The sequence below is a fragment of the Pseudorca crassidens genome, chromosome 7, assembly GCF_039906515.1.
Source record: "Pseudorca crassidens isolate mPseCra1 chromosome 7, mPseCra1.hap1, whole genome shotgun sequence".
Taxonomy (NCBI): domain Eukaryota; kingdom Metazoa; phylum Chordata; class Mammalia; order Artiodactyla; family Delphinidae; genus Pseudorca; species Pseudorca crassidens.
In genome coordinates, this window is record NC_090302.1 from 105,076,844 (window position 1) to 105,099,722 (window position 22,879).

Consider the following 22,879-nt stretch of genomic DNA (forward strand, 5'->3'; position numbering starts at 1 on the left):
TAAGAAGCTTACCTCCCTGATAGTTTGGTCAGTACAGGTTATTCATGATCTAATTCGTGAACATGACATGGAGGAGGAATGCAAGCTATCCACAAAAGAGAGAATTGTGCCGATTTATGAACTGCCAGGACATAATACTGACCTAAAGGAATTAAACACATCTGTTTATCACTTCAGGTCCCAGCAGGATCAAATCATCAGAGGGCAGGGTATAACTGGAAAAAAAGATACAGAAAAAGGAAGGAATGTAAAGGGAGTAGAAAATGAGGTAGAGTTTCCTAAGTGGTCTCCCTCAACACCTTACCATATGATACAAATTGAAGTGATTTTGAGACTTGCCTGTCTGAAATCCACTGGGTGACTTCCACTTCTGGATATCACAGGATAACAGGTATAGTCTTTCCATTATAAACAACCATAAAACTAGAAAAAATATATGACACAACTGTTTTCAGATAGTGGATAACAGGAAATCTCAGACTATGGTTTCCGAGAGAAAGAAAACCCACGAGGTAAACACCATGATCACCCTGGAGACAGTTTTGTAAGTGAAGGCATAGGGCTGAAGTCTAATCTAAGCAGAGAAGTTTTGCTGAGCTGAGGAGTCAGGGTTCAGAGTTTGCAGCAGCTGAAGCAACTGGAATCTGCAGAGCAGGGCATTGAATAAGAGAGACATGTGCATATAAGAGACCCCAAAATTGTGCTTGGGTCACCCATGAGTCCTTGGATGAGGACTGTACCTGCACAGATCAAGACTACGAAGAATTACCTGTGAGGTTGATAGGGGCTTAAAAATAGAACAGAGATATAAGAGGTCAAACAGTCTTAGAGGTATTAGAAATCCATACCAGCCAGAGTGGAGAGATGTCATTAACACCCTGTTAACATCTTGGACATCAGGCTGAGATATAAGAAAATCTGTGTTTTAGGAGTAAGGACTATACCCTAGGGGAAGGCCTCTCATAGGCCCACCCTAAAAAAACTAAAGCCAAACTCTAAAAAATGTCTAAGAGACAGAGTTTGGAGGTTGAGTCCTATGAAGTTAGAGGGCTTAGAAAATAACTTGGGCTCTTTACAGACTTACCACAACAAAGCATAAAATCAAGTCAAGCCAAGTTTAAGAGTATCAACCAGTGATCGAAGTGTTTGCTAGAACAAAACTCCAGTCTCTCAACACTCTTCTAAGGAAAATAACAGATTCCATAGTCTCTAAAATATGTCATCAACAATGTCCAATAGAGAATTTAAAATTACTAGATGTGTCCCACCCCTGCCAAAAAAAAAAAAAAAAGCCCAGCAAAACCCAGAAAAATGTGACAATTTTCAAGAAAAAAATTAGGCAATAGAAACTGACTCAGAGGTTACCCAAATGTTAGCAGACCAAGACTAAAAATACGATAATAAATATGTTCAAATAACTAAAGGAAAATATGGTCATGATGAATGACAACATAGAGAATCTCAACAGAGAAGTGGAAGTTATAAAAAAAAGAACAAATGGAAATTTTAAAACTGAAAATTTCAATAACTGAAATAAAGTATTCACTGGATGGAATTAACAGCACATTAGCAATGATTTGCCTGATGACAAATCAATAGAAATTATCCAAACTAAAGAATAAAGAGGGGCTTCCCTGGTGGCACAATGGTTGAGGGTCCGCCTGCCGATGCAGGGGACGTGGGTTCGTGCCCCAGTCCAGGAAGATCCCACATGCTGCGGAGCGGCTGGGCCCATGAGCCATGGCCACTGAGCCTGCGCGTCCGGAGCCTGTGCTCCGCAACGGGAGAGGCCACAACAGTGAGAGGCCCGCGTACCGCAAAAAAAAAAAAAAAAATCCAGTAATAGTATAAAAACATAGAATACATAGGAAGAATTGAATAAAACATGTGCATGACTTCTATGCTGAAAAACTACAAAACATTGCTGGAGAAATTTTATAGAATCTTTACAAATGGAAATATATACTATTTTCATGTATAAGAAGACAATATTATTAAGATGTCCATTCTCCTTATATTTATCTGTAGATTCTATACATTCCCAACACAATTGCAGAGGATTGTTTTGGTAGAAATTGATAAACTGATGACAAAAATGTGTGTTCAAATGCAAAGGACCTAAAAAGCCAACAGAATTTTGAAGAAGAGTGAAGTTGGAGGGCTTATACTACTTGATTTCAAGACTTACTCTAGGGACTTCCCTGGTGGTGCAGTGGTTAAGAATCCACCTGCCAATGCAGGGGACCTGGGTTCAAGCCCTGGTCGGGGAAGATCCCACATGCTGCAGAGCACCTAAGCCACTGCAGCACAACTACTGAGACTGTGCTCCAGAGCCCGCGAGCCACAACTACTGAGCCCATGTGCCACAACTACCGAAGCCCATGCGCTAGAGCCCATGCTCCACAACAAGAGAAGCCACCGCGATGAGAAGCCTGCGCGCTGGCCCCCGCTCACCGTAACTAGGGAAAGCCTGCGTGCAGCAACAAAGACCCAATGCAGCCAAAAATAAATAAATTTTATAAATAAAATAAAGACGTTTCTATTACTTAAAAAATGTATAGATTCTAAAAAAGATTTTTTTTAAAAAAGACTTACTTTAAAGTAACAGTAATCAAGACAGTGTGATAACGGTGTAAAGATAAATATATAGATCAAGTGAACCAGAGAATGCAGAAATAGAGCCACTCATATACTATCAATTGAATTTCCTCAAAGGCACCAAAGAATTTCAATAAGTAAAGAAAAGTCTTTTTTTTTTTGGCCGTGTGGGCTTGCAGAATCTGGGCCCCTGGCAGTGAAAGTGCTAAGTCGTAACCACTGGACAGACAGGGAATTCTGAAAATCTTTTCAACAAAAATGATTTTTTTCCACAAAATATTTATCTGATATTGACCACAGACCTAAATGTAAGAACTAAACCTATAAAACTTCTAGAAGGAAATATAAGAGATAATTTTCACGACCTTGTGGTAGGCAAAGATTTCTTAGTATATGAAAGTCACAGCCATAAAAGAAAAATTCTTGATAAGTTGGATGTTATCAAAATTAAAACCCTCTCTTCTTCAAACTATACCTTTAAAAAAATAAAAAGGCAAACCACAGACTGGGAGAAAATATTTGCAATGTATGTATCAGACAAAGGATATGCATTCAGGATATATAAAGAACTCCTACAATTCAATTTTAAAAAGACATATAGCCAGACTTAAAAATGGGTAAGAGACTTGAACAGACATTTTGCAAATAAGATATATATGAATGATATGTAAGTACATGAAAAGTATTCACCTTCATTAATCACCAGGGAAACGCAATTTAAACTATGATGAGATATTGCTAGAATGGCTAAAATTGTTTAAACTTACAAAACTAAATGTTGGGGAGGATGTGGAGCAACTGGAACTCTTAGACGTTGACAGTGTGACTGTAAAATGGCACAACCACTTTGGAAAAGTCAGGGAATTTTCTATAAATTTGAACATTTACTTAACAAATGATCCAGCAATTCTATGTCTAGGCATTTACCCAAGAGACACAAAGATCTGTATGTAATATTCATACAGCATTATTCATCATAGCAAAAAAACTGGAAAGGACTCAGATGTTCATCAATAAGTAAATGGATAAAAAAATTGTGGTAAGGGCTTCCCTGGTGGCGCAGTGGTTCAGAGTCCGCCTGCCGATGCAGAGGACGTGGGTTCGTGCCCCGGTCCGGGAAGATCCCACATGCCGCGGAGCGGCTGGGCCCGTGAACCATGGCCGCTGAGCCTGCGCGTCCGGAGCCTGTGCTCCACAACGAGAGAGGCCACAACAGTGAGAGGCCCGCGTAGCGCAAAAAAAAAAAAAAAAAAAAGAAATCTAGCCATAGCTCCTCATTGCTAACAGGTGTCACCGTAGTGCAATTTCCCAGCTCTCCTCCCAAGAGCTAGTCTCTGCGTCTCTCACGTTCCATGCCTTTGTATACTCTCTATTAGGCCGCTCATCGCATGCTATTGTACAGCTGCCATTGTTTCCAGATCCTGAGCTGCTTGAGGTCTGGGGCTGGCCTGACCCAACATCCAGGTGCTCAGTACTAACACTGGGAGAATCCCAGGCAAACCAGGGCTATCGGTCACCTTACCCGGGCCCCTGGGTTTAGTATCATACCAGGTGCAGGGTATTTGCTCAGAAAATGTTTGCTGAACACCGAGAATATATGGGTTGGGGGGTTCTCAAGGTTCTTCTACTTCGTGCCCTCATGCAAACTCAGGCCTAGGGAGGTGAAGGCAGAGGCTGTGGGATACGGGCCCAGATGCCAAGCTCCCTTGTGTCCTGCCCGTGGCTCTGGCCTCTCTGCCACGCTGTGGGGTGTTCTGGAAGACAGATAAACAAGCCCTATTCGAGTTCTATGGAGCAGCAAGAGTCTCCCAGAGTCCCGTTTCCAGGAAGCTCCCCTCCCCTCTCCGGTGAAGTCATCTGACCTCAAGTGGCCTGCGGTTTCCTTTCTCCCCACATCTCCCAAACCCGCCCTGGGTCCCAGCGCTGCTTGGGATGAGTGCTGACCTTTCAGGGAGCAGTTTGCTCAGAAAGTGCCTTTATGTAAACAAAAACAGCCTTCGGGTCTTCCAGAGGCAGCCTTGTTTTCTCCCTCAAGTCCCAGGGAGAAAAATAACCAGCAGGAGGGAGTAGAGAAGGAGTGACCCTGCCTCCCCAGCCCTTGGCCTCTGTCCTCCCAGGCCCGTCCCTCAGGGCCTCCTTTGTCAGAACTCGGTTCTCAGGGGTGGAGGGGATGGTGGAGCGGGGGGAGGGGGGGCGGGGGATTGAAACAATGCCACCATGTCTGGCAGCGGGAGCTGGACGCTTGACCTGATTAGGCTCAGTGAGCCTGTAGAGAGGGAGAGAGCAAAGGCAGGCTCGAAAAATTGTTTTCCATCACCACCCGATGGACTTTTCTTCCCGGTGTCTCTGCCGAGGCTGCTTCTTAGGTGGAAGAGGCTTTCTCGTCTCATTTCCACAGGGTCACACTGGTCTCTGTCCTCTCAGCCTGCACGAACGCTTTGCCCTGCCGTCCTCCCGTCTCACCAACAGGCTCCCAAACACAAAATGTTTTTCTCACTGCAGCTCCCCCTCGCTGGGCACTGCCAGGGCCGGGGCCAGGACCAGGAGTCCAGATGGCACCCACATGAAAGCCCTTCCTGTTCAGAGCCCACGTGGAACCCAAAGCTGCCCACACCCACAGCCCTGGCCCAGGGTCCCCGCAGGCAGGGCCACGGAAACTTGGCCATGACGCTCCAGGGAAGAAACAGCCCCAAGCCATCAGGAGAGGAGCCTCCGGGGGGCACCTGCATCTGTGGGGCACCTGGGCCTGGCAGAGATGCTGAGCACATGGAAGGAGTGCTGGGGCAGTACTTTCCCTCTGTTAGTGCAGGTGGAGGGAACACAGGAGCATTTCCAACGCATTGGCAGAAACAGTGAAAGCTGAGAAGTCGGGGTGGGCCCAAGGGGATGTGAAGAGGTGTGTGGCCATGCCCGGAATCCGGCTCTGATTCTCGGGATGGTGGCAAAAGGCAACGGGCTGGGGCTTTCTTGAGAGCAAAAAAATCTGGTCTCTTGACCTGGGCGTGCTACCAGCTGGCAGGGGCAGGCCTCTTCCTGCGATGCAGGTGCCGCCCAGGGACACGCCGAGGGGCTGCGATTTGCTCAAGGCCGAGCTTCAACTGCAGACCCAGGACTCCTGACTTCTAAAGAATCTCTAGTAGATTTGGAAGGGTCCATTCTTAGAGTGAAATCTGGGAGAACGTACACCACAATGTCAAAGATGTGATTATGGTGGGACTTTAACTTTTTGTTGTTTTTTGTTCGGTTTCAGCTCACCTGTACTTTCTAATTTTTTTTTTTTTTTTTACAACAAGCAAGATTACTCTTGTAAAACACTTAAAGGAAAAAATTTTTATGAAATGACACACTACCCATAAGATGTTTAGATAAATGAGGGGCTGGCCTCTCATCATGGATAAATAAAGGTTAGATGTTATTAGCTTAACGTGAAAAGAAGATGAGAAGAGAAAGCAGAGGAAAGGAAAAAGGAAAAGGAGGAACATGCAGAATGAGGAAAGAATAGATGCAAAACGAAAAGGAGTGAACGAAGGAAGGGAGGAAGGGAAAACGTGTGGACATGAGGGGTTCATGTTCACCTTGCAGATTCCTGGGGCTCAGTGCTGGTCTCTCAAAGAGGAAGGCATTAGGGGAGCAGAAGAAATATTAGCTGGAGCCCCCTTCACTTCCCAGGTCAATAGTAAAGACCCTAGACTGAGCTGGACTAGAGGGAAGCTTCCTGAACTAGATGTGCTTAGAGCTGCAGAGATAGTTCATCAAAGCCTTTCAGAACTCGTGCATAGGCTTTGTTTCCCATCTCTGGTTTCTGGGTCTCTCTCTCTCTCTCTCTCTCTCTCTCTCTCTCTCACACACACACACACACACACACACACACACACACACACACACACACAAAAGACACCAGGCCAACTCCCCTCAGAAGCACCATTCCTGCTTTGAAATGAGTGTTCTTGTCTCTCCCCTGAGGGAGGACGTGCTGGAGATGGGAGAGGGGTGTCTTTGCTGCCAGCACCCCACAGGGTAGTCAAGCCTTCTCTGGTGACATCATGTTTTTGGAGTGGATGTTTGCTCCAAAAGCTGCAAAATAATCTGAACTTTCAGCCCGGACTGGTCCCCAGAGGGCAGTGTCCTCTGAATTGGGCCAAAATGGAACTCACTCCTCTGCTCGTTAAGGGAGCAGTTAGTGAGGGCACCACTGCGTCCCCCATGAAAATCCTCGCAGTCTGAGTTTCTCCGGGTACCAGGGCCAGAGCAAACGAGCGTTGAGGGGGATGAGGAGAGGAGGGGGAAGGAGGGCGGGTCCAAGGAGCCTGGAGCTGAACCGGAGGTCCCCACCCGCCTCCCTCTGGGGCTGCTGTCTTTTATCACAGGCACTAGGCTGGCAGGGACCTCTGCAGGACCTTGGTAGACCCAGGCAGGAGATGCTGGAGATCAGCCGACGGTAAACCACCCCAGAGGGCCCTGGAAATTTAATCCCCAGGGGCGCCAAGGCTGACATCTCTGAGTCAGAGGCCTGGGACTAGGAAAGCAAGTGCACTTGAAGGACGAGGTGCCCATCATTCAATAGGCTTTGAAGCCAGAGGGACCTCTGTGCAGATCCCTGCTGGATGACTTTCAATAATTCGTTTGGCCTCTCCCACCTCACTTTCTGCATCTGAACGTGGGAATCCAACCATTTATTCATATATTCATTTGTTTGACAAGTATTTATTGAGTATCTACTATGTGTCAGGCACTGTGCTAGGCACTGGGGAAGCAATATTCATCAAACTATGCTTGACGACTCAGGAGGAGGAGCTGGTAGCTTAATGAAGACAAGTGGCATTACCCTAGGGATGTATAGAGGAGAAGCTACTAGTCTTGGGGCCAGGAAAACCTATCCAGAGGAAATGACATCTAAGCTGAGACTGGCAGGGTCTAAGTAGGAGTTCTTGAAAAGAAAAACGAAAGCAAAAAAGCAACATGGGCGTGGGCTTGGCATTAAGCGGGAGCATGGCTTAGCAGAGGGATTCAGTATGGCTGGAGAGGGCGTGTGCAGTGGGAAGAAGATCCAGGAGGGACAGGTTGAAGAGAGCAGTGGAGGCTGAGTATTCATGCTCAAGTTGAGATTTTATCCTAAGTCTGCACTTTAATGGAGGGGAGAGAGATGATCAGCTTTGTGTGGCCACGGGATGCAGAACTGATTGAAGGAGAGAAATACACAAGAGCTTAAAGAGACTGTGAGATGAAGGATGTTGCCATGAGCCAGGCATGAGACAACAGGGGTCTGACTGTGGAGGTGAAGTGAAGGCAGAGAAGGGGAGAGCAGGTGAGTGTGAGAGGTGATGAGACGAAGAAGCAGTGGAACTTGGAGATTCAATGGGTCTCGCAGGAGAAGACGAGGCGTCGATGCTGGGAGGAGTGGTAACGATTTTAGCACCAAGGAGGAGAAATGTGCGAGTTGAGAATGGTATCTATGAGAAAAGAGCCGATCCGTGCTGTAGACCCTGAAGAGGTTCAGAATGTGAAGGCACCAGGAAGGGAGGAGGGTAGGGTGAGGCATGGGAGGAAAATGAGGACATAAGTAGGAAACCTATCTACCTTCAGAATACTAGCACCAGATTCTTACTCCTTAGGCAGGAGGCAGGGTTTATTCTTAGGAGAAAGAGAACAGAAGAGGTGATGGACTTGGGGGCTCCAGGCACCAAATAGTGGGGGTGAGATTCAGGGCTAAAAAGGAAGTATCAATTGAAAGTCTGACTATGGAGCAGGCAGGGAGCCCCTTCCTCTTGCCTTACCTGCTGATGCACATCTTTTCTCCAACAGGAAAATAGGATTCTTTAGAGAAACTGAATAGTTCCCAAGAAAAATCTTCCAGATACTAATATTCAGGGGGAGTGGTCTTCCAAAGAAATGGTAAAGTCTCATCCCAGTCACTTTAAAGTGATAAGCAACACAGAGCTTCCAATCAACTCTTGTAGCTCCTCATTCTTAAATATGAACAGGCAACCAATCTCATATGTTCACAGAAATATGAAAGGCCATGGAACAAGAACAAGGTGCTATGAAAAAGGAACAATCATTTAACAAGAAAGAGTTCTTGGAAATTAACAGATAAAATAAAACATACAGTTGAAGGGTTAGAAGATAAGACTGAGGACATTTCCCAGAAAATAGAACATAGGAATAAGAAATAACAGTGAAAAGATAAGAAAATCAGGAGATCAGTCTAAGAGGTTCAACGACTAACAAATTCCAGAAAGAGAGAGAAAATGAAGAAGATGAAATTATCAAGTAAATAATATAATAAATGTTCCAAGAATTAAAGAGTACATGACACAGGATTAAAAGAACCTGCCCAAAACCTAGAACAAAGAATTCTGAAAGACCTACACCTAGGTCTTTGATCCTAAAATTCCCGGACACCAAGCATAAAGCCAAGAACTTAAAAGCTTCTAGAGACAGAACAAATTACACACAAAGGAATAAGAATAGCATTAGACTTCTCCTGAGCAAATGTATCTTAACATTATGACATCAAATTATTTTCAGCCTATGTTTTTGTACCCAGTTAATTGATCAGCCAAGTGTGAGAGCAGAAGAGAAATGTTTTCCAAACATGCAAAGATTCAGAAAATTCAGTTCCATCCACAGTGTCTTGGGAAACTATGGGAGAAGAGGTACCAAAAAAACAAAAAAATAAACTCAAATAGAAACAGTCACAGATTCCCAGAAATGGGGTTGCAACTCAGAGGAGTGGTGAGAATTCTCAGAGGTTACTCTAGAGCAGACTTAGGAGAAGAATGAAGGACTTTCAAAAGGAGCTCTCTAGAAAAAACATAGACTTGATAACAAAAATGATATTGTAGATTTCAAGATGAAGCTCCTCAAAAGAAGTAAAGAAAATTATGCAAATAAAAAGAAGAGCAATTAATAATCCCAGGAAAAATGAAAAACTATACAGGAAAGAGAATGCATTCATAGTGTGCCACTTGACTTTTGTCATAAACAATATTTATATAAGTCTTAATGATATAAACCCTGATTACAGATATAAAATTTAAAAATGGCAGGGCTTCCCTGGTGGCACAGTGGTTAAGAATCCTCCTGCCAATGCAGGGGACATGGGTTTGAGCCCTAGTCCAGGCAGATCCCACATGCCACTGAGCAAATGAGCCGTGCATCACAACTACTGAAGCCCGAGTGCCTAGAGCCCGTGCTCTGCAACAAGAGAAGCCACCGCAATGAGAAGCCTGCACGCAGCAATGAAGACCCAACACAGCCAAAAATAAAATTAATTAATTTTTAAAAATTAAAAAAAATATAGTGATTCAACCATATGGAGAGGATGGGGAGACAACAGGTGGAGGTGGCAATGAGAAAGCTAATACTTCACATACTATCATAACAGAAAAGTCAGTAAATACACTATGCCTAAAACTGATACATTGAGGAAAATGCAGTGTTTGTTAGCATATAAGTTTTATATTATAGGGATAACTACCAAAAGAAGTGGGTGAAAGTGGTTGTCTGGGCAATGGGTAGGGGGACAATTTTTGGAATGTGGCGAGAGATAAACTCTCACTATTTTTCATTACGGACTTAAAAAAACACATACAGATATTCCCTTTATACATTGTTTTAGCATAAAAAAATTAAATGTTAATAAAAGACTGAAAAATAGATGTGAGTTCCCATTCTCACTTCTCCCTCTTAGAATGTGAGGAGATCCCTAGCGGAGTAGCCCTTGCATTTCAGAGTCAGAAAAAGGGAGAAAGGCAAGTTGCTTGAAAGTACGTCTATAGTCTACAGTTGTCTTCTGGGCAGGCAACACAGAGATGACGTTGGTAAAGTACCCAGCACAGAACAGACTCTCTCCTCAAGAAATGTCAGTTTTCCTTTCTTCCCCCCTTGAATGAACACTTCCTATCCATCTACATATATATATGTGTGTGTGCGTGTGTGTGTGTGTGTGTGTATGTATATATATATATGTGTGTGTATATATGTATATAGTTTGTGTGTGTATATATATATGTGTGTGTGTGTGTGTGTATATACACACACACACACATATATACACACATTTTTTTTTTTAATTAAATGAACACAGTTCAGAGAAAAGCAAAAGATCAGGCAGGAGCAGATTCCAAAAACCAAAGTCAGAAGATTATTGACCATTTGGATGAGTTCATGGTTTCTAACCTGTGTGATCATCAGAATCACCTGAGAAGATTTTACAAAAGGTTTCTGGACCCTATTCAAGACCTAGAGTAACTGGGGCCCAGGGAAGCGGAATAAGTGACCAGGCCAGGAAGAAGCAGGACTGGACAAGGGCCTGGCCTCCTGCCCAGGTGCTGTGGCCTCCACACACCCACTTGGGCTGCATGCCACCCTGGTTTTCTCTTCAAGGTATCCCACTGGGTCCAAGAAGCTCCAACCATGTACCTCTTTGGACAGTGCTGAGATTCAGTGCTGGGGCAGGGGGTGCTTCGAGTCCCACGGAGGCCAGCTCAGACTCACCTGCCCGGCCTCGGATTCCCCCAGACCCAGAGGAACAGTGGAGCATTTTTGTCAGGTGGGCAGCTGCTCGGCTTCCCAAAATGCCCTCCAAAATGTGCCTAGAGGCGTGGGGTGTTGGCACAGGGCTAGAGCCACACAGTCCAGCTGCGTCAATGGCATGGCCACCCTAGTGCTGATGCCTGGTTCCAGCCAACTCTCATTCACATACTTCATCACTCGGACAAGATCCCACCCCCTGCCCCCACTTCCTCTCCTCCTTCCAGGTCTCTCTCCCTGCCCGTGGTTGATGGGCTGGTCCAGGCAGCTCCACCCTAGGACACAGATGCCAGGATCCCCAGGTCAGCAAATTCAGTGGTATGTGGTTGCAGAAAATCGAAGAGAGCCTTCTCTTAGGCCTGAACAATTCCCCCATCCTCCTGTTCCTATATTTCTATAGCATGGGGCCAAGAAAAATTCTGTTTAGGAGAAGGAATTGAAAATAAAAACAATCTCGCCTTACATTTGCATATCATTTTCTACATACAGGCTCTTTCATATGTAATTTTTCAGACATTTGAGGCTCACAAGCACTCTTTACTTTTTTTTTGGCGGGGGGAGGGGGGGAGCAGTTAACGCTATATTTATTTATTTTAAATTGTTTTTATTGAAGTATAGTTGATTTACAGTGTTTCAGGTATATAGCAAAGTGATTCCGTTATACATATATATATATTCAGTTACTTACATCTATTCTTTTTCAGATTCTTTTCCATTATAGGTTATTACAAGGTACTGAATATAGTTCCCTGTGCTGTACAGTAGGTCCTTGTTGCCTATCTATTTTATATGTAGTAGCGTGTATCTGTTAATCCCAAATTCCCAATTTATCCCCCACCCCATGTTTGCTATTGGAGGCTCTAAGTTCAAGACCCTACACTACCCACCTCATCCACCTCTTCTCTTGTTTCTGCTCATTTATCGTTGGACGGAGGGAGAGGAAGGTTTTCTGTTAAAGGAGACACTGTTGACACAGAGGACCTCCTGCTCTCCTTGGATGTGGTAGGCGGCAGGCTAGGGGAGGGACCAGAGCCAGAACAACCTAGGCAGAAACTATGGAGTTTAGTGACATTTAGAAATATTTATAGTGAAAATTTAAAGCATAACAAAAGTAGAGAGCAATGAACTACTACTCAGATCTGATCATCCAGACCTTTTAAAAAACTTGACTCATGGCTACACTTCTTTCATCCCCACAAATGGATTGTTTTGAAGCAAATCCATAATATCATCAAATATTCAGCCAGTGCTCAAATTTCCCCCAAATGTGCCTGCAGCGTTTGACTGACATGTCTCCTAAGTCTCTTTGAATCTATAGGTTCCTGCTCCTTCTTTTTCCTTGTAAACGTTCTTTGTTGAAGAAGCCAGGTCATTTTTCCTATAGGGTTTCCCACATTATGGATTATGCTGGTCATATTTTTAAAAATCATTCCCCTGCTCCATTTATTTCTTGTAAATTGATAGATCTATAGATGCAAGGTGCGATCTTTAAGCAAGAATACTTTGGAGGTGATGTTGTGCCATTAGGAGATATGTAATGTCTCCCGGCCTCTCTTGCTGTGATGTGACTGAACACTGATGAGTAGGTCCATCGGCTCATAAGGGCTTTGCAGAGTCATGATTCTAGTACTGCATCTTCACTTACCAGCTGGATTCTTTCAGAGAGAATTTTTTTCTCCTCAAATAATGATTACCTGGAGGTGTAGTTCCTATAAGAAAGGCAGATGGAATTCTTGATCCCCTTCCTTTTATGTTTTCAGAATGAATTGGTTCCCCCACTATATCACCCAAAAATGATCTGTGAGTTCTTTTTATTATTCCTATTATTATCATGAACTCATGGGTTGTAACAATTTTGATGTGTTTCAACCTATTGCACTTTTTACTCTTACTTGTGTTCAAATGGTCCCATTTTGGGCCTCCCCAGCTTAGTTCCTGAATTCTTCTGCCCCAACTTCAGTAATCTTTGGTAGTTTCCTTGCTTTCAGGAATGATAAAATGTTCTTGGCTTATCTTGTATATTTCCTGTCTTGGATCTGTAATCCAACACTCTTTTAGGAACTCTGATTCCTGTTGGTGGAAAATGGTATTTAGAATTCATAATCTGCACACAGGAGGCACTCAGTGCTACTGGTGGATCATTGCTTCTGAGTCTCTTTAATGGGTAGAACTAGGAAATATATATATATATACACACACACACACACATATACATATATATGCATTTATTATATAAGTGCTATCTTGTTTTAGTTTTTGAAAACAAATCAAACTTATGAAAAAGTTGCAAGTGAAGTACAAAGAACTCCCCACACCCCAGCAAAAACCTTTTGAGAGTAAATTATTACCACGAATGTCCCATAACCCTCAAATACTTTTTGTTGGTATTTCCAACAAACAAAAACATTTTCCTCCAAATGCACAGTACAACCATCAAAATGAGGAAATGCACGTTGATCTTTACTACCATGCCGTGTTTATACCACATTCAAGTTTTACCAGGGTTAAACAAAAAGATCCAGTTTAGAATTACGCATTGCATTTAGCTCTCGTGTTTCTCTAGTCTCCTTCCATCTAGAACAGTTCCCCATCTTTCCGCAAAATTCATGCCTTTGGAATATTTGAAAATTATAGGGCAGCTGTTTTGTGGAATGTCCTACAGTTTGTGTTTGTCTAATGTTTTCTCATGATTAGATTCAGGTTGTGCATCCAGGGCAAAAACATCATGGAAGTGAGGCTGGGTTCTCATTGCATCTTATTAGGTGACACACAACTTCAGTTTGTTGCATTACAAATGATGTTCATTTTGATCGCTTGGTTAAGGTGGTAGCTGCTAGGCTTCTCCATTGTAAAATAATTCTTTCCGTCTTTGTAATTACTAAGTATTTCTTGGAAAAGTACTTTGAAACTATGTAAATACCCTATTCTTTGCCAAACTTTCAATTCTTTCATTTACATATTTATATCAATAGGGACTCTAGATTTCCTATTTTATTCCATGGGTTATTATCCATTGTGATCACTGTTGACTTTGAGGCTCAAATTGTCCCAGATATGGCCAGTACGTGCCCCTTCAGACTAGCTTCTGTGTCTCTCTGACTTGTACCCATTGTATTCCAGGCTCATCTTGTACTTTGCCTGTCCCAGCTGTGAAATAAGTCATTTCTCCAAAGAACACGGTTTCCTTTACTGTAGAATAATACTTAGAAACCAAGATCAGGATGCTAAAACGGCTTATTGCTTTATGGGGCATCTTCATTCACAGGACTTCTATCAGTGGACAGAGCTCGGGGAGATTAAACTTGTACACGTACACACACATCTATATTTGTCTCTGTATCTATATCTATTTGTGGGAAATAGTGAGTTCAATTCCGATCCAACACTACAGGGTCCATTCTGCTTTCTCTCCTTCTGTATTTGTAACATCTTTCTCCGGGGGGTTAGGCAATCACTCCCATTACCCATAATATGTTTACTCATTTGGCCAATTTCCCACAGCGTCCCATAGCTGCTTCCACTTCCTCTCCTATGGCAAGCCCTCTCCCCATCCTACTGGGGCTCTGACACCCATTCCAGGCTGCAGCCACTGACTGTCCCCATGGGCACTCTCCTCATCCGCCCATGCTCCAACACCCAGCACCAGGCTGCTCCTCCACACAGGCACCATCCTCGTCCCAGTTGGCTCTGACCACACGCTGGCAGCCCACTCTTCCGCAGGGACACTCTCTGCACCCCAGGGCTCCCCTATCCTGATCCCCCCCAAGCGTGCACCTCTTCCTCAGCTGCACCTCATGGCTTTAGGGATGAATTGTTGAACAAGAGAAAAGAAGACAAATAAAGGAAAGAGTTAGAGGACAAGAAAGAAAGAACAGTTACTTTTTTTGTTTGTTTGTTTTTAACAGAGAGGAAAAACTTCTGGAGTATATATACTTCCAATCCAAATTTAGAAGTATATAATTTTACTTAATTTCTTTGATTTCATATTTTTATCCTTTTTCTCTTAAGCTAAAGATCTTGATTCCTAACCACATCAAAATGATTATTTACTCTACCTTACTATATGTTTAATAGTTTCAGACTAACAAAACCAATACTATTGCAAACAATATGATTGGTGAAAAGAGTTTAAGATCTTTTAGAGTTCTTTTTATCCTAAGGTATTCCCCACTAAGGGTGTACAGTCAAATTACTATGTTTAGGTCATTTAAAATAATTACTCTCAGTGTGGTTAAGCCTCCAACTCAAAATGCAGTTGTATATTAGGTTTCATTTTGCTTTTGTATTTTCAGGATAACTAGAGAGAGAAAAGAGATTTGAGTTGGTAATAAATTTTGGCAGAAAGAACACTCTGAAGGAGACTAGCACAGGATGGGTGGAGGATAGAGGGGAGAGGTCCAAAAGGTTATGAGAGGGTCATAGAAAAGGACTGAAAAGCCACAAAAACCATATAACCTCTTTGGAGAGCAACTTGGCAATATCTACCAACATACATTTGATACTTTACTACCATGTAAATATTTATCACTTACTGTAGACTTAGCATGTAAGTCTGTACGTAAAAACATTTGACTCAGAAACCCATTTCTAGGGATCTATCCCAAAGACACACTGGCATAAATATGAAAAGATAACGTGTTCAAGGCTGTTCAATGCAGCACTATTTGTAACAGTAGAAGATTAGGGATAACACTAACATCCATCAGGATGTCGAGAGACTCATGAGGACATAGGGCCGTGAAGGGGCCTGATAAACCAGAGTTTGAGGAAGCAGAAACCATGAGGAAACAGAATTTATGAGGGAGAAAGAGAGAGAGGGAGGAGAAAAGAGTCAATTTGACTAGAAGCTTCATGAGGCCAGGCAGGAATCGTTCTCAGTTTTAGTCGCTGGAGTATCTCAAACACTTAAAATGGTGCTTGGCACACAGTAGGTGATCAATAAATATTTATCAATATACTGATAAATGAATAAGGTAGCAAGGTGGGGGAGAAAGAGTAGCACTGACAGAGAGACGCAGGAACAGAAAACCATGCAGGGCACAGAAAGGACACTAAGTGAGCAGGTTTTCCTCTCCCAGCCAGCCCACCACGTTCTAGTGTGCGTGATGCAAAGTCTCCTGGGATCCAAAATCCAACTCAGGGGTTGAGATAAGTTCTGCCTTTTTGTATATTCTACCTTTTGTCTTCTAGAAGTATTAGAATTAAAAAATGTGGTCAGGGCTTCCCTGGTGGCGCAGTGGTTGAGAGTCCGCCTGCTGATGCAGGGGACATGGGTTCGTGCCCCGGTTCGGGAGGATCCCACATGACGCGGAGCGGCTGGGCCCGTGAGCCATGGCCGCTGAGCCTGCGCGTCCGGAGCCTGTGCTCCGCAACTGGAGAGGCCACAACAGTGAGAGGCCCGCGTACGGCAAAAAAAAAAAAAAAATGTGGTCAAACTTCTGGCTTTTTTTCTGTGGAATAGAAATGATTCCTCTGTGCAGCTTAAATGTGCATTTCTTCTATTATGAGTAAAGTTGATCAGCTCTTTATATGTTTCATAGTCACTTGTATTTTTTGTTTTCTGTCCCCTTAATGTCCTTCTTGACATCCTGATTTGGGGGAGCTCCATATCGCCTTTGGGAACAAGATAAGCCCGTCTTATTTACTTTACGACATAATTTGGTTTTTATGGTTCAAAAGATAATAGTAGACAGGCACGATAAGGTGAATGGTAAGTAAAGCAGCTTCCCAAACAATTCCATTCTAGGGTTCTGCTCCCTCACCTCCACTCCATACACACACTTTCCCCAAATTAGCCCAAACCTCACAAACAATAGGAAACGTATTCATTCCTAGCAACACCATCTGGCCAGTTAGTCTCACCGTCTCCCTCACCCCACCCCCTCTACCAACTTGTCTCCTTCTGACTCAAGATTGCAACTTCAACTCTTGCCTGGATCTCCAGCCTGCCAGACTGCCCTGCAGACTTCAAACTTGCCAACCAACCCTCACAATTGTATGAGCCAATTCCTTAAAAAGAAATATAAAAATATTTACGTGTGTGTGTGTGTGTGTGTACACTGGCTGAGATGGCCAGTAATGGTGAGTCACACAAAAATGGTATTTAGAGCAGATGGCAGGGAAAACCCAGTGGTTGCCTATATGCATAAGATTGAGCAAATAAGCAAATAAATCGATGGTAATGGGAGTCAGGTTTCTCACTGACAGAGAAAGTAGGTGTAAATATGAAAATGGGAAATGCAAGAATAAATCCTGTAGTATGGATTGAAATTGAAGTATCAGTGTGAATTCATGGTTTGATAGATAGATAGGTAGGTAGGTAGATAGAAAGACAGATAGATAGGTAGATAGACAGATAGGTAGATAGATAGAAGATAAATAGATTAAAAATAAACGGAGATGAAGAGGTACATGTGCGTTCTCTGTAGTACTGTTGCAACCTTTCTGCAAAGTTGAAAGTGGTCCAAGATAAAATTACAGAGCTCCATAGAGATGTAGACACAGATACAGGTATAGAGATGTAGATGGATATATAGATAAATATATATATAGATGATCTATATATAGAATGGATATATATATAGGATATATATATAGAATGATACTCTCCCCTAAAAAACAACTAATAAAAGGGGTAACCTAGGGCAGCTGGGCATGGGAGAAAGAATAGATGCAGTCAGGCAAGAGGATAAGACTTTTCAATGTAGATCTTTTAACATAATTTTTATTTCAAACCATGCAATAGTATTAACTACTCGAGAAATAAACCACATTTAAGAAGTATAAAACGCAGCTCTGACCATGTCCCTCCACTGCCTGAACCTTATCGTGGCACTTGGTTGCGTCTGCCTGTCTGTCTGTCTCAAGTCTTCCTTGTTATTCTCCTCTCCAGTCACACCCCTCAATCCTGCCTCCCCAGACCCTCCCTCAGGTTCTATTATGACCACAGACATTGATGGGCACCAAGTACTCAACGCTGGGCCAAGCCCTTGACTCATGGATTATCTGATTGCAAGGTCCTCTGCCCCTATGGCCTTGGTTCTATGGCAGACCCTCTGCCCAGAACACTCCTCCACAACCTGGTATGTTTGAAGTGATCCTTTGAATCCCAGATCAAATGCCACCTTCTTGTGGAAACTTCCCTGCCCCAGGCTACTAAATTGCCCCCTCCTCTGAGCTCTCAGGGCGCTTTTTCATCTAGTCACTTGTCAACTTCAGGAGTGTCTTTGGGAAAAGTCATCTACTTCCCAAATCCTTAGGCAGTGCCTGTAAAGGTCAGGTGTCCCAGGCGAACATTTATCTAATTCATCTGGACTGAGAAAAATGTTCCCTAAAACATTAGACCAGCAGTAAAGACCTTTCCCGGGGAAAGAATGGATTTCAAATGAATTTGGGAGTCCTGTGACTCATAACAGAGACCTAGAGACCAGAAGTTTGAGGAACTCCCATTCCAGCTCTACTGTTTTCAAAACCTAAGTTGGATCAATGGTAAAACTCTAGACCCCCAGGGGAGTGGGGAAGTATTTCTTGGGAAAAGTATAGAGAACAGTGGAATGATTCATTTACACCACAAAAGATGCAATACCAGATATGTAAGCTTCAGCTTTTCACCAGCTGAAGACAGAAGGACTGGGGGTGCGTGCTCCACGTCTCTCCACTCTCCTTTAGGACTAATCAGAATTTCAAAACACCTAGATGACTGTATAAAAGCAAAAATCTTGGGCTTCCCTGGTGGCTCAGTGGTTGGGAGTCCGCCTGCCAATGCAGGGGACATGGGTTCGTGCCCCGGTCCGGGAAGATCCCACATGCCGCGGAGTGGCTGGGCCCATGAGCCATGGCTGCCGAGCCTGCGCGTCCGGAGCCTGTTGCCCCGCAATGGGAGAGGCCACAGCAGTGAGAGGCTCGCGTACCACAAAAAAAAAAAAAAAGAAATCTTACGCCCTTATCTTCTCTCCCCTTCTTTGAAGTAAGGTGTCCGTACTCTTATAACTAACTTCAGAAACACAGAAAAAAATTCCTATGTTCTTCTTTGGAAAGCGAAAGTATAATCACTTTCCCTCACTCTAAATCAGCTAAGCTCAGAGATCCAACAGTGTCAGGACATTAATAGAAGATCGTTATGTTTGGAATGTCATACCTTAGAAAGTATTTTAATGCGAAGAAAAGCTACTTCACCTGCAAGAAGAAATGCAGGTTGTTCCATTCTGGGAGATTTTCAGGACGTGGAGTTTTTGAAGACAGAGACAGCAGCAAGCTTGATCCTATCCACACAGGGAGAGACGGGAGGGGTAATGATGATACTTCTCAGAATGGAGATGAGGCCTAGGCTGGGTGATGCTGAGCAAACCACTTTACTTCTGAAGGTCTCGGTTTTCTCATCTGTTTAATGTGCATAATAGCGAAGGGGCCTTAAGGATTAAACAACACTATATCTGGCACTATATATAGGAGGTGCTTAGTAAATGTCTGTTGTTTATTCCCCTGTTTCTGTCTTCAAAAACTCCATGTCCTAAAAATCTCCCAGAATGGAACAATGTGCTTTTCTTCTTGCAGGTGGAGTAGCTTCTCTTTGCAATTGGAGAAGCAAATGTAGTCAATTACAAACTGTCTCCATTCCCAGCTGCCTTTAAATAGCCAACCCTCCTCGCTTATTTAGGATTTCTGCCATCAAAACGTCTTGGGAAATAAGAGATAAAAGACACAGTCCTTACTCTCTGGGAACGAGTAATTGCTTACAATTTACTTTAAGAAGTGGAAACATACAGGTCATTGCAAAGAACCAGGGAATAGAGAGGAAAAGCAGGTGACTCAGCCTAAAGATGGCTTCCTGGAGATATTTGAGCTAAGTCTTCAAGGATAAGCAGGAGTCAGCCAGGTCAAAGGAAGGGAGGGGCCAGGACTCTTCCCCAGGAGAGAGCAGCAGCTGGGGAGGTTACGGAGGTGACAGGAGACACTTGGTGCTCAAAGGCTGAGCTTCAGCTGGGTAAGGAAGGACACCTAACCCTCTCTGTCAATTGAGAATCAAGAAGGGCCAGACGGTCCTGATGCTGGAGGCCCAGGCTCCAGCCTTGCCCAAGGCAGCAGAAGAGTCCAGTGAGGCTGAAGGATGAGAAGTGGCAGGAGCTGGGTGGAGCCAGAGCCGTGCACACGCTCTCCGGGCCCAGGTTTCCACTTTGTCCTTCATGGGAGCTTTAGGCTCAGGTCTTCCCAGACCCTTTTTTGGGGTGTGTATGGAGGGAATAGGCACCCTAGGCAGGACCCTGTTCTCTCCCCACCATCCTGAAACTGCACACCCTAGACTGGGACTCAAACTCACAATCTCCCAGCTGAAATTGCACACCTGGTCTCAGGACTTAATGAAGCTCAGGTTCTTTATGTCTTGTCGCAGAAGGAATTCACTGAGAGGTAAAGTGATAAGAAGTAGATTTATCGAGAGAGATATATAGGCCCCATAGACAGAGTGTGGGTCATCTTAGAAGGTGAGAGAGGCCCTGAAATATGGGGTTGTTAGTTTTTTTTTTGCGGTACGTGGGCCTCTCACTGTTGTGGCCTCTCCCGTTGCAGAGCACAGGCTCCAGACGCGCAGGCTCAGCGGCCATGGCTCACGGGCCCAGCCGCTCCGCAGCATGTGGGATCCTCCCAGACCGGGGCCCGAACCCGTGTCCCCTGCATGGGCAGGCAGACTCTCAACCACTGCGCCACCAGGGAAGCCCAGGGTGGTTAGTTTTTATGGGCTGGGTAATTTCATAGGCTAATGAGTGGGAGGATTATTCCAACTACCTTAAAGAAGGGATAGGAATTTCCAGGAATTGGGCTACCGCCCACTTTTTGGCCTTTTATGGTAGGCCTTGGAATTGTCACAGCGCCCTTGGGTGTGTCACTTAGCATATGCTAATGTATTACGATAGCGTATAATGAGGCTCAAGGTCTACTGGAAGTCGAATCTGCCGCCACCTTGCGCCTATTCGGTTCTCAACAGTTTATTCATATGTCATTCTTTTAAAGGTTGTGCCCTGCCCACTCCCCTCCTGTCTCAATCCCAGCCCTAGTCAGGTCCTGCCCCTTCTTGGATCTCTCCAGCAAGGCCAAAGGTCATCACCCCCCCCAAACCTCTGGGAAGAGGAGGGATTTCTCCCCCAAAACAGGCCCATTTTCAACCTCTCCAATCAGGTCGTTGCAGGTCCTTCCTAAACCCTGGTTGGGAATCTTGTCTTGTTCTCCAAGTTTGGGGCCTGGTGGGCCTGGGAGGCAGGTCAGTCATGTATGGATGTGTGTGGCAGGGGGGGTGAGGGTAGGCCATTTTTGTGCCTACGACTCGGTAGCTCCCAGTTTGGGGCAGCCTGAAGCTGATACCATTTACCAGGAGGCCCTCTTTAGGAAAAGGTGCATAACATTACAAATGCAAAATTAGACACAGACCTTGGCAGGGGGTCTGTGCAAGTGAGGTGACCCTACACATTAAGCATCATTGGTTTCATCGCAAGCCCTCTAAGACACTCAACACATCCTCCACCCACTTTGGGAGTGGGGGTGGGCTGCAGAAAGAGTACGGGCCTAGGACCCTGATTCAGTCCAGCCTCTGCCCTGGATAATCAAATCAGGGCATATCTCTGTTCTGGCTGACCTCTAAGGTACTTCCCAGCTTCATGAACAAGGCCACTTAAAAACCATCCAAGTCCCTGTTACCTTTTTTGGAAGCTCCAGCCCATCTTACATTAAATGCAATAAATTTTTTTTTGGCCATGCCACGTGGCTTATGGGATCTTAGTTCCCCAATCAAGGATTGAACTCATGCCCCCTGCACTGGAAACGCAGAGCCCTAACCACTGGACATCCAGGAAATTTCCTAAATGCAGTAAAATGTATTTAATTAAACATAAACCCATTAAATATATATCTGGATTTGCTGTAAAATTTGGAAGCTGTTTTTAAACTTCACTTTGGGAAGTGTCATTCATTCAGCAAACATGCATTGCATGCCCACTCTGAGTCAGGTCCTGTTCTAGATATTGGGGTACAGAGTTAACAAAAACCCCTGCCCTTATGGAGCCTATGTGGGCTGGGGCCCAAGAAACAGATACAAAAAATAGATAGTGTGGCAGATGGTGATGAGTGCTGTGGAGAAAAATAAAGCAAGAGATTAAAAAAAAAAAAAAAAGCAAAAAATAAATTAAAAAATAAAGCACGGATGGGGATAGGGCTGGCTTATTGCTCATAAAGGCCCTGGAGTTTGGTGGTCAGTTCTGACCTTTGGCAATGACTGATGAAAGATCAGTCACTAATTGGGATTAGTGGTGGCCTCTGATGAGACAAAAATCAGTGAGACTGGGTGTCTTGCCAGGAATACTCAGGACTCTGGAGCTCCAACTTAATTCAGGGATGATTCAGCGGTTCTTTGGCTTTGATTAACTCAAATAGTTTACAAATGAGTCCAATTTCTCAATAATCAATGCGCATTGCTAACTTAGAAGTTTGAGATGAAATGTTTCTATGCTAAATCTAAGCATAAGGATGGCAGAATACTATTACATTTGTAGACAGTAGTTGAACATGTATTTGTGTGCTGGTTTCTATTTGAATTTGGTAGCCCATCCATGCTTTTAAAGGTCTTAGACATTTCGTCTGCCCTGGGAAAGCTGGCAGGAACTGTGCTGAATGGGTGACCTGCCCTGTTAATGACCTCCTCCCATTGGGGCAGGTGCTCTTTGGTCGTGAAATTGAATAAAGACACAGGCAGGCCCTGGGT

General features: G+C 44.0%; 1 protein-coding gene across 2 annotated transcripts in view; it reads right to left on the minus strand.

The window, feature by feature from the left end:
• CCDC25 (coiled-coil domain containing 25) overlaps window positions 1-22,879 on the minus strand; it is a 90,799-nt gene that overhangs the window by 17,703 nt on the left and 50,217 nt on the right. Inside the window, exon 9 of one of the 2 annotated variants that reach the window (XM_067745243.1) lies at window positions 13,075-13,203. The exons of the other annotated variant lie outside the window; for it this stretch is intronic. Coding sequence (XP_067601344.1) covers window positions 13,090-13,203 — 114 coding nt within the window. The 3' untranslated portion in view covers window positions 13,075-13,089. Of the gene's footprint in view, window positions 1-13,074; window positions 13,204-22,879 lie in introns of those variants that run through there. 2 annotated transcript variants of the gene reach the window in all.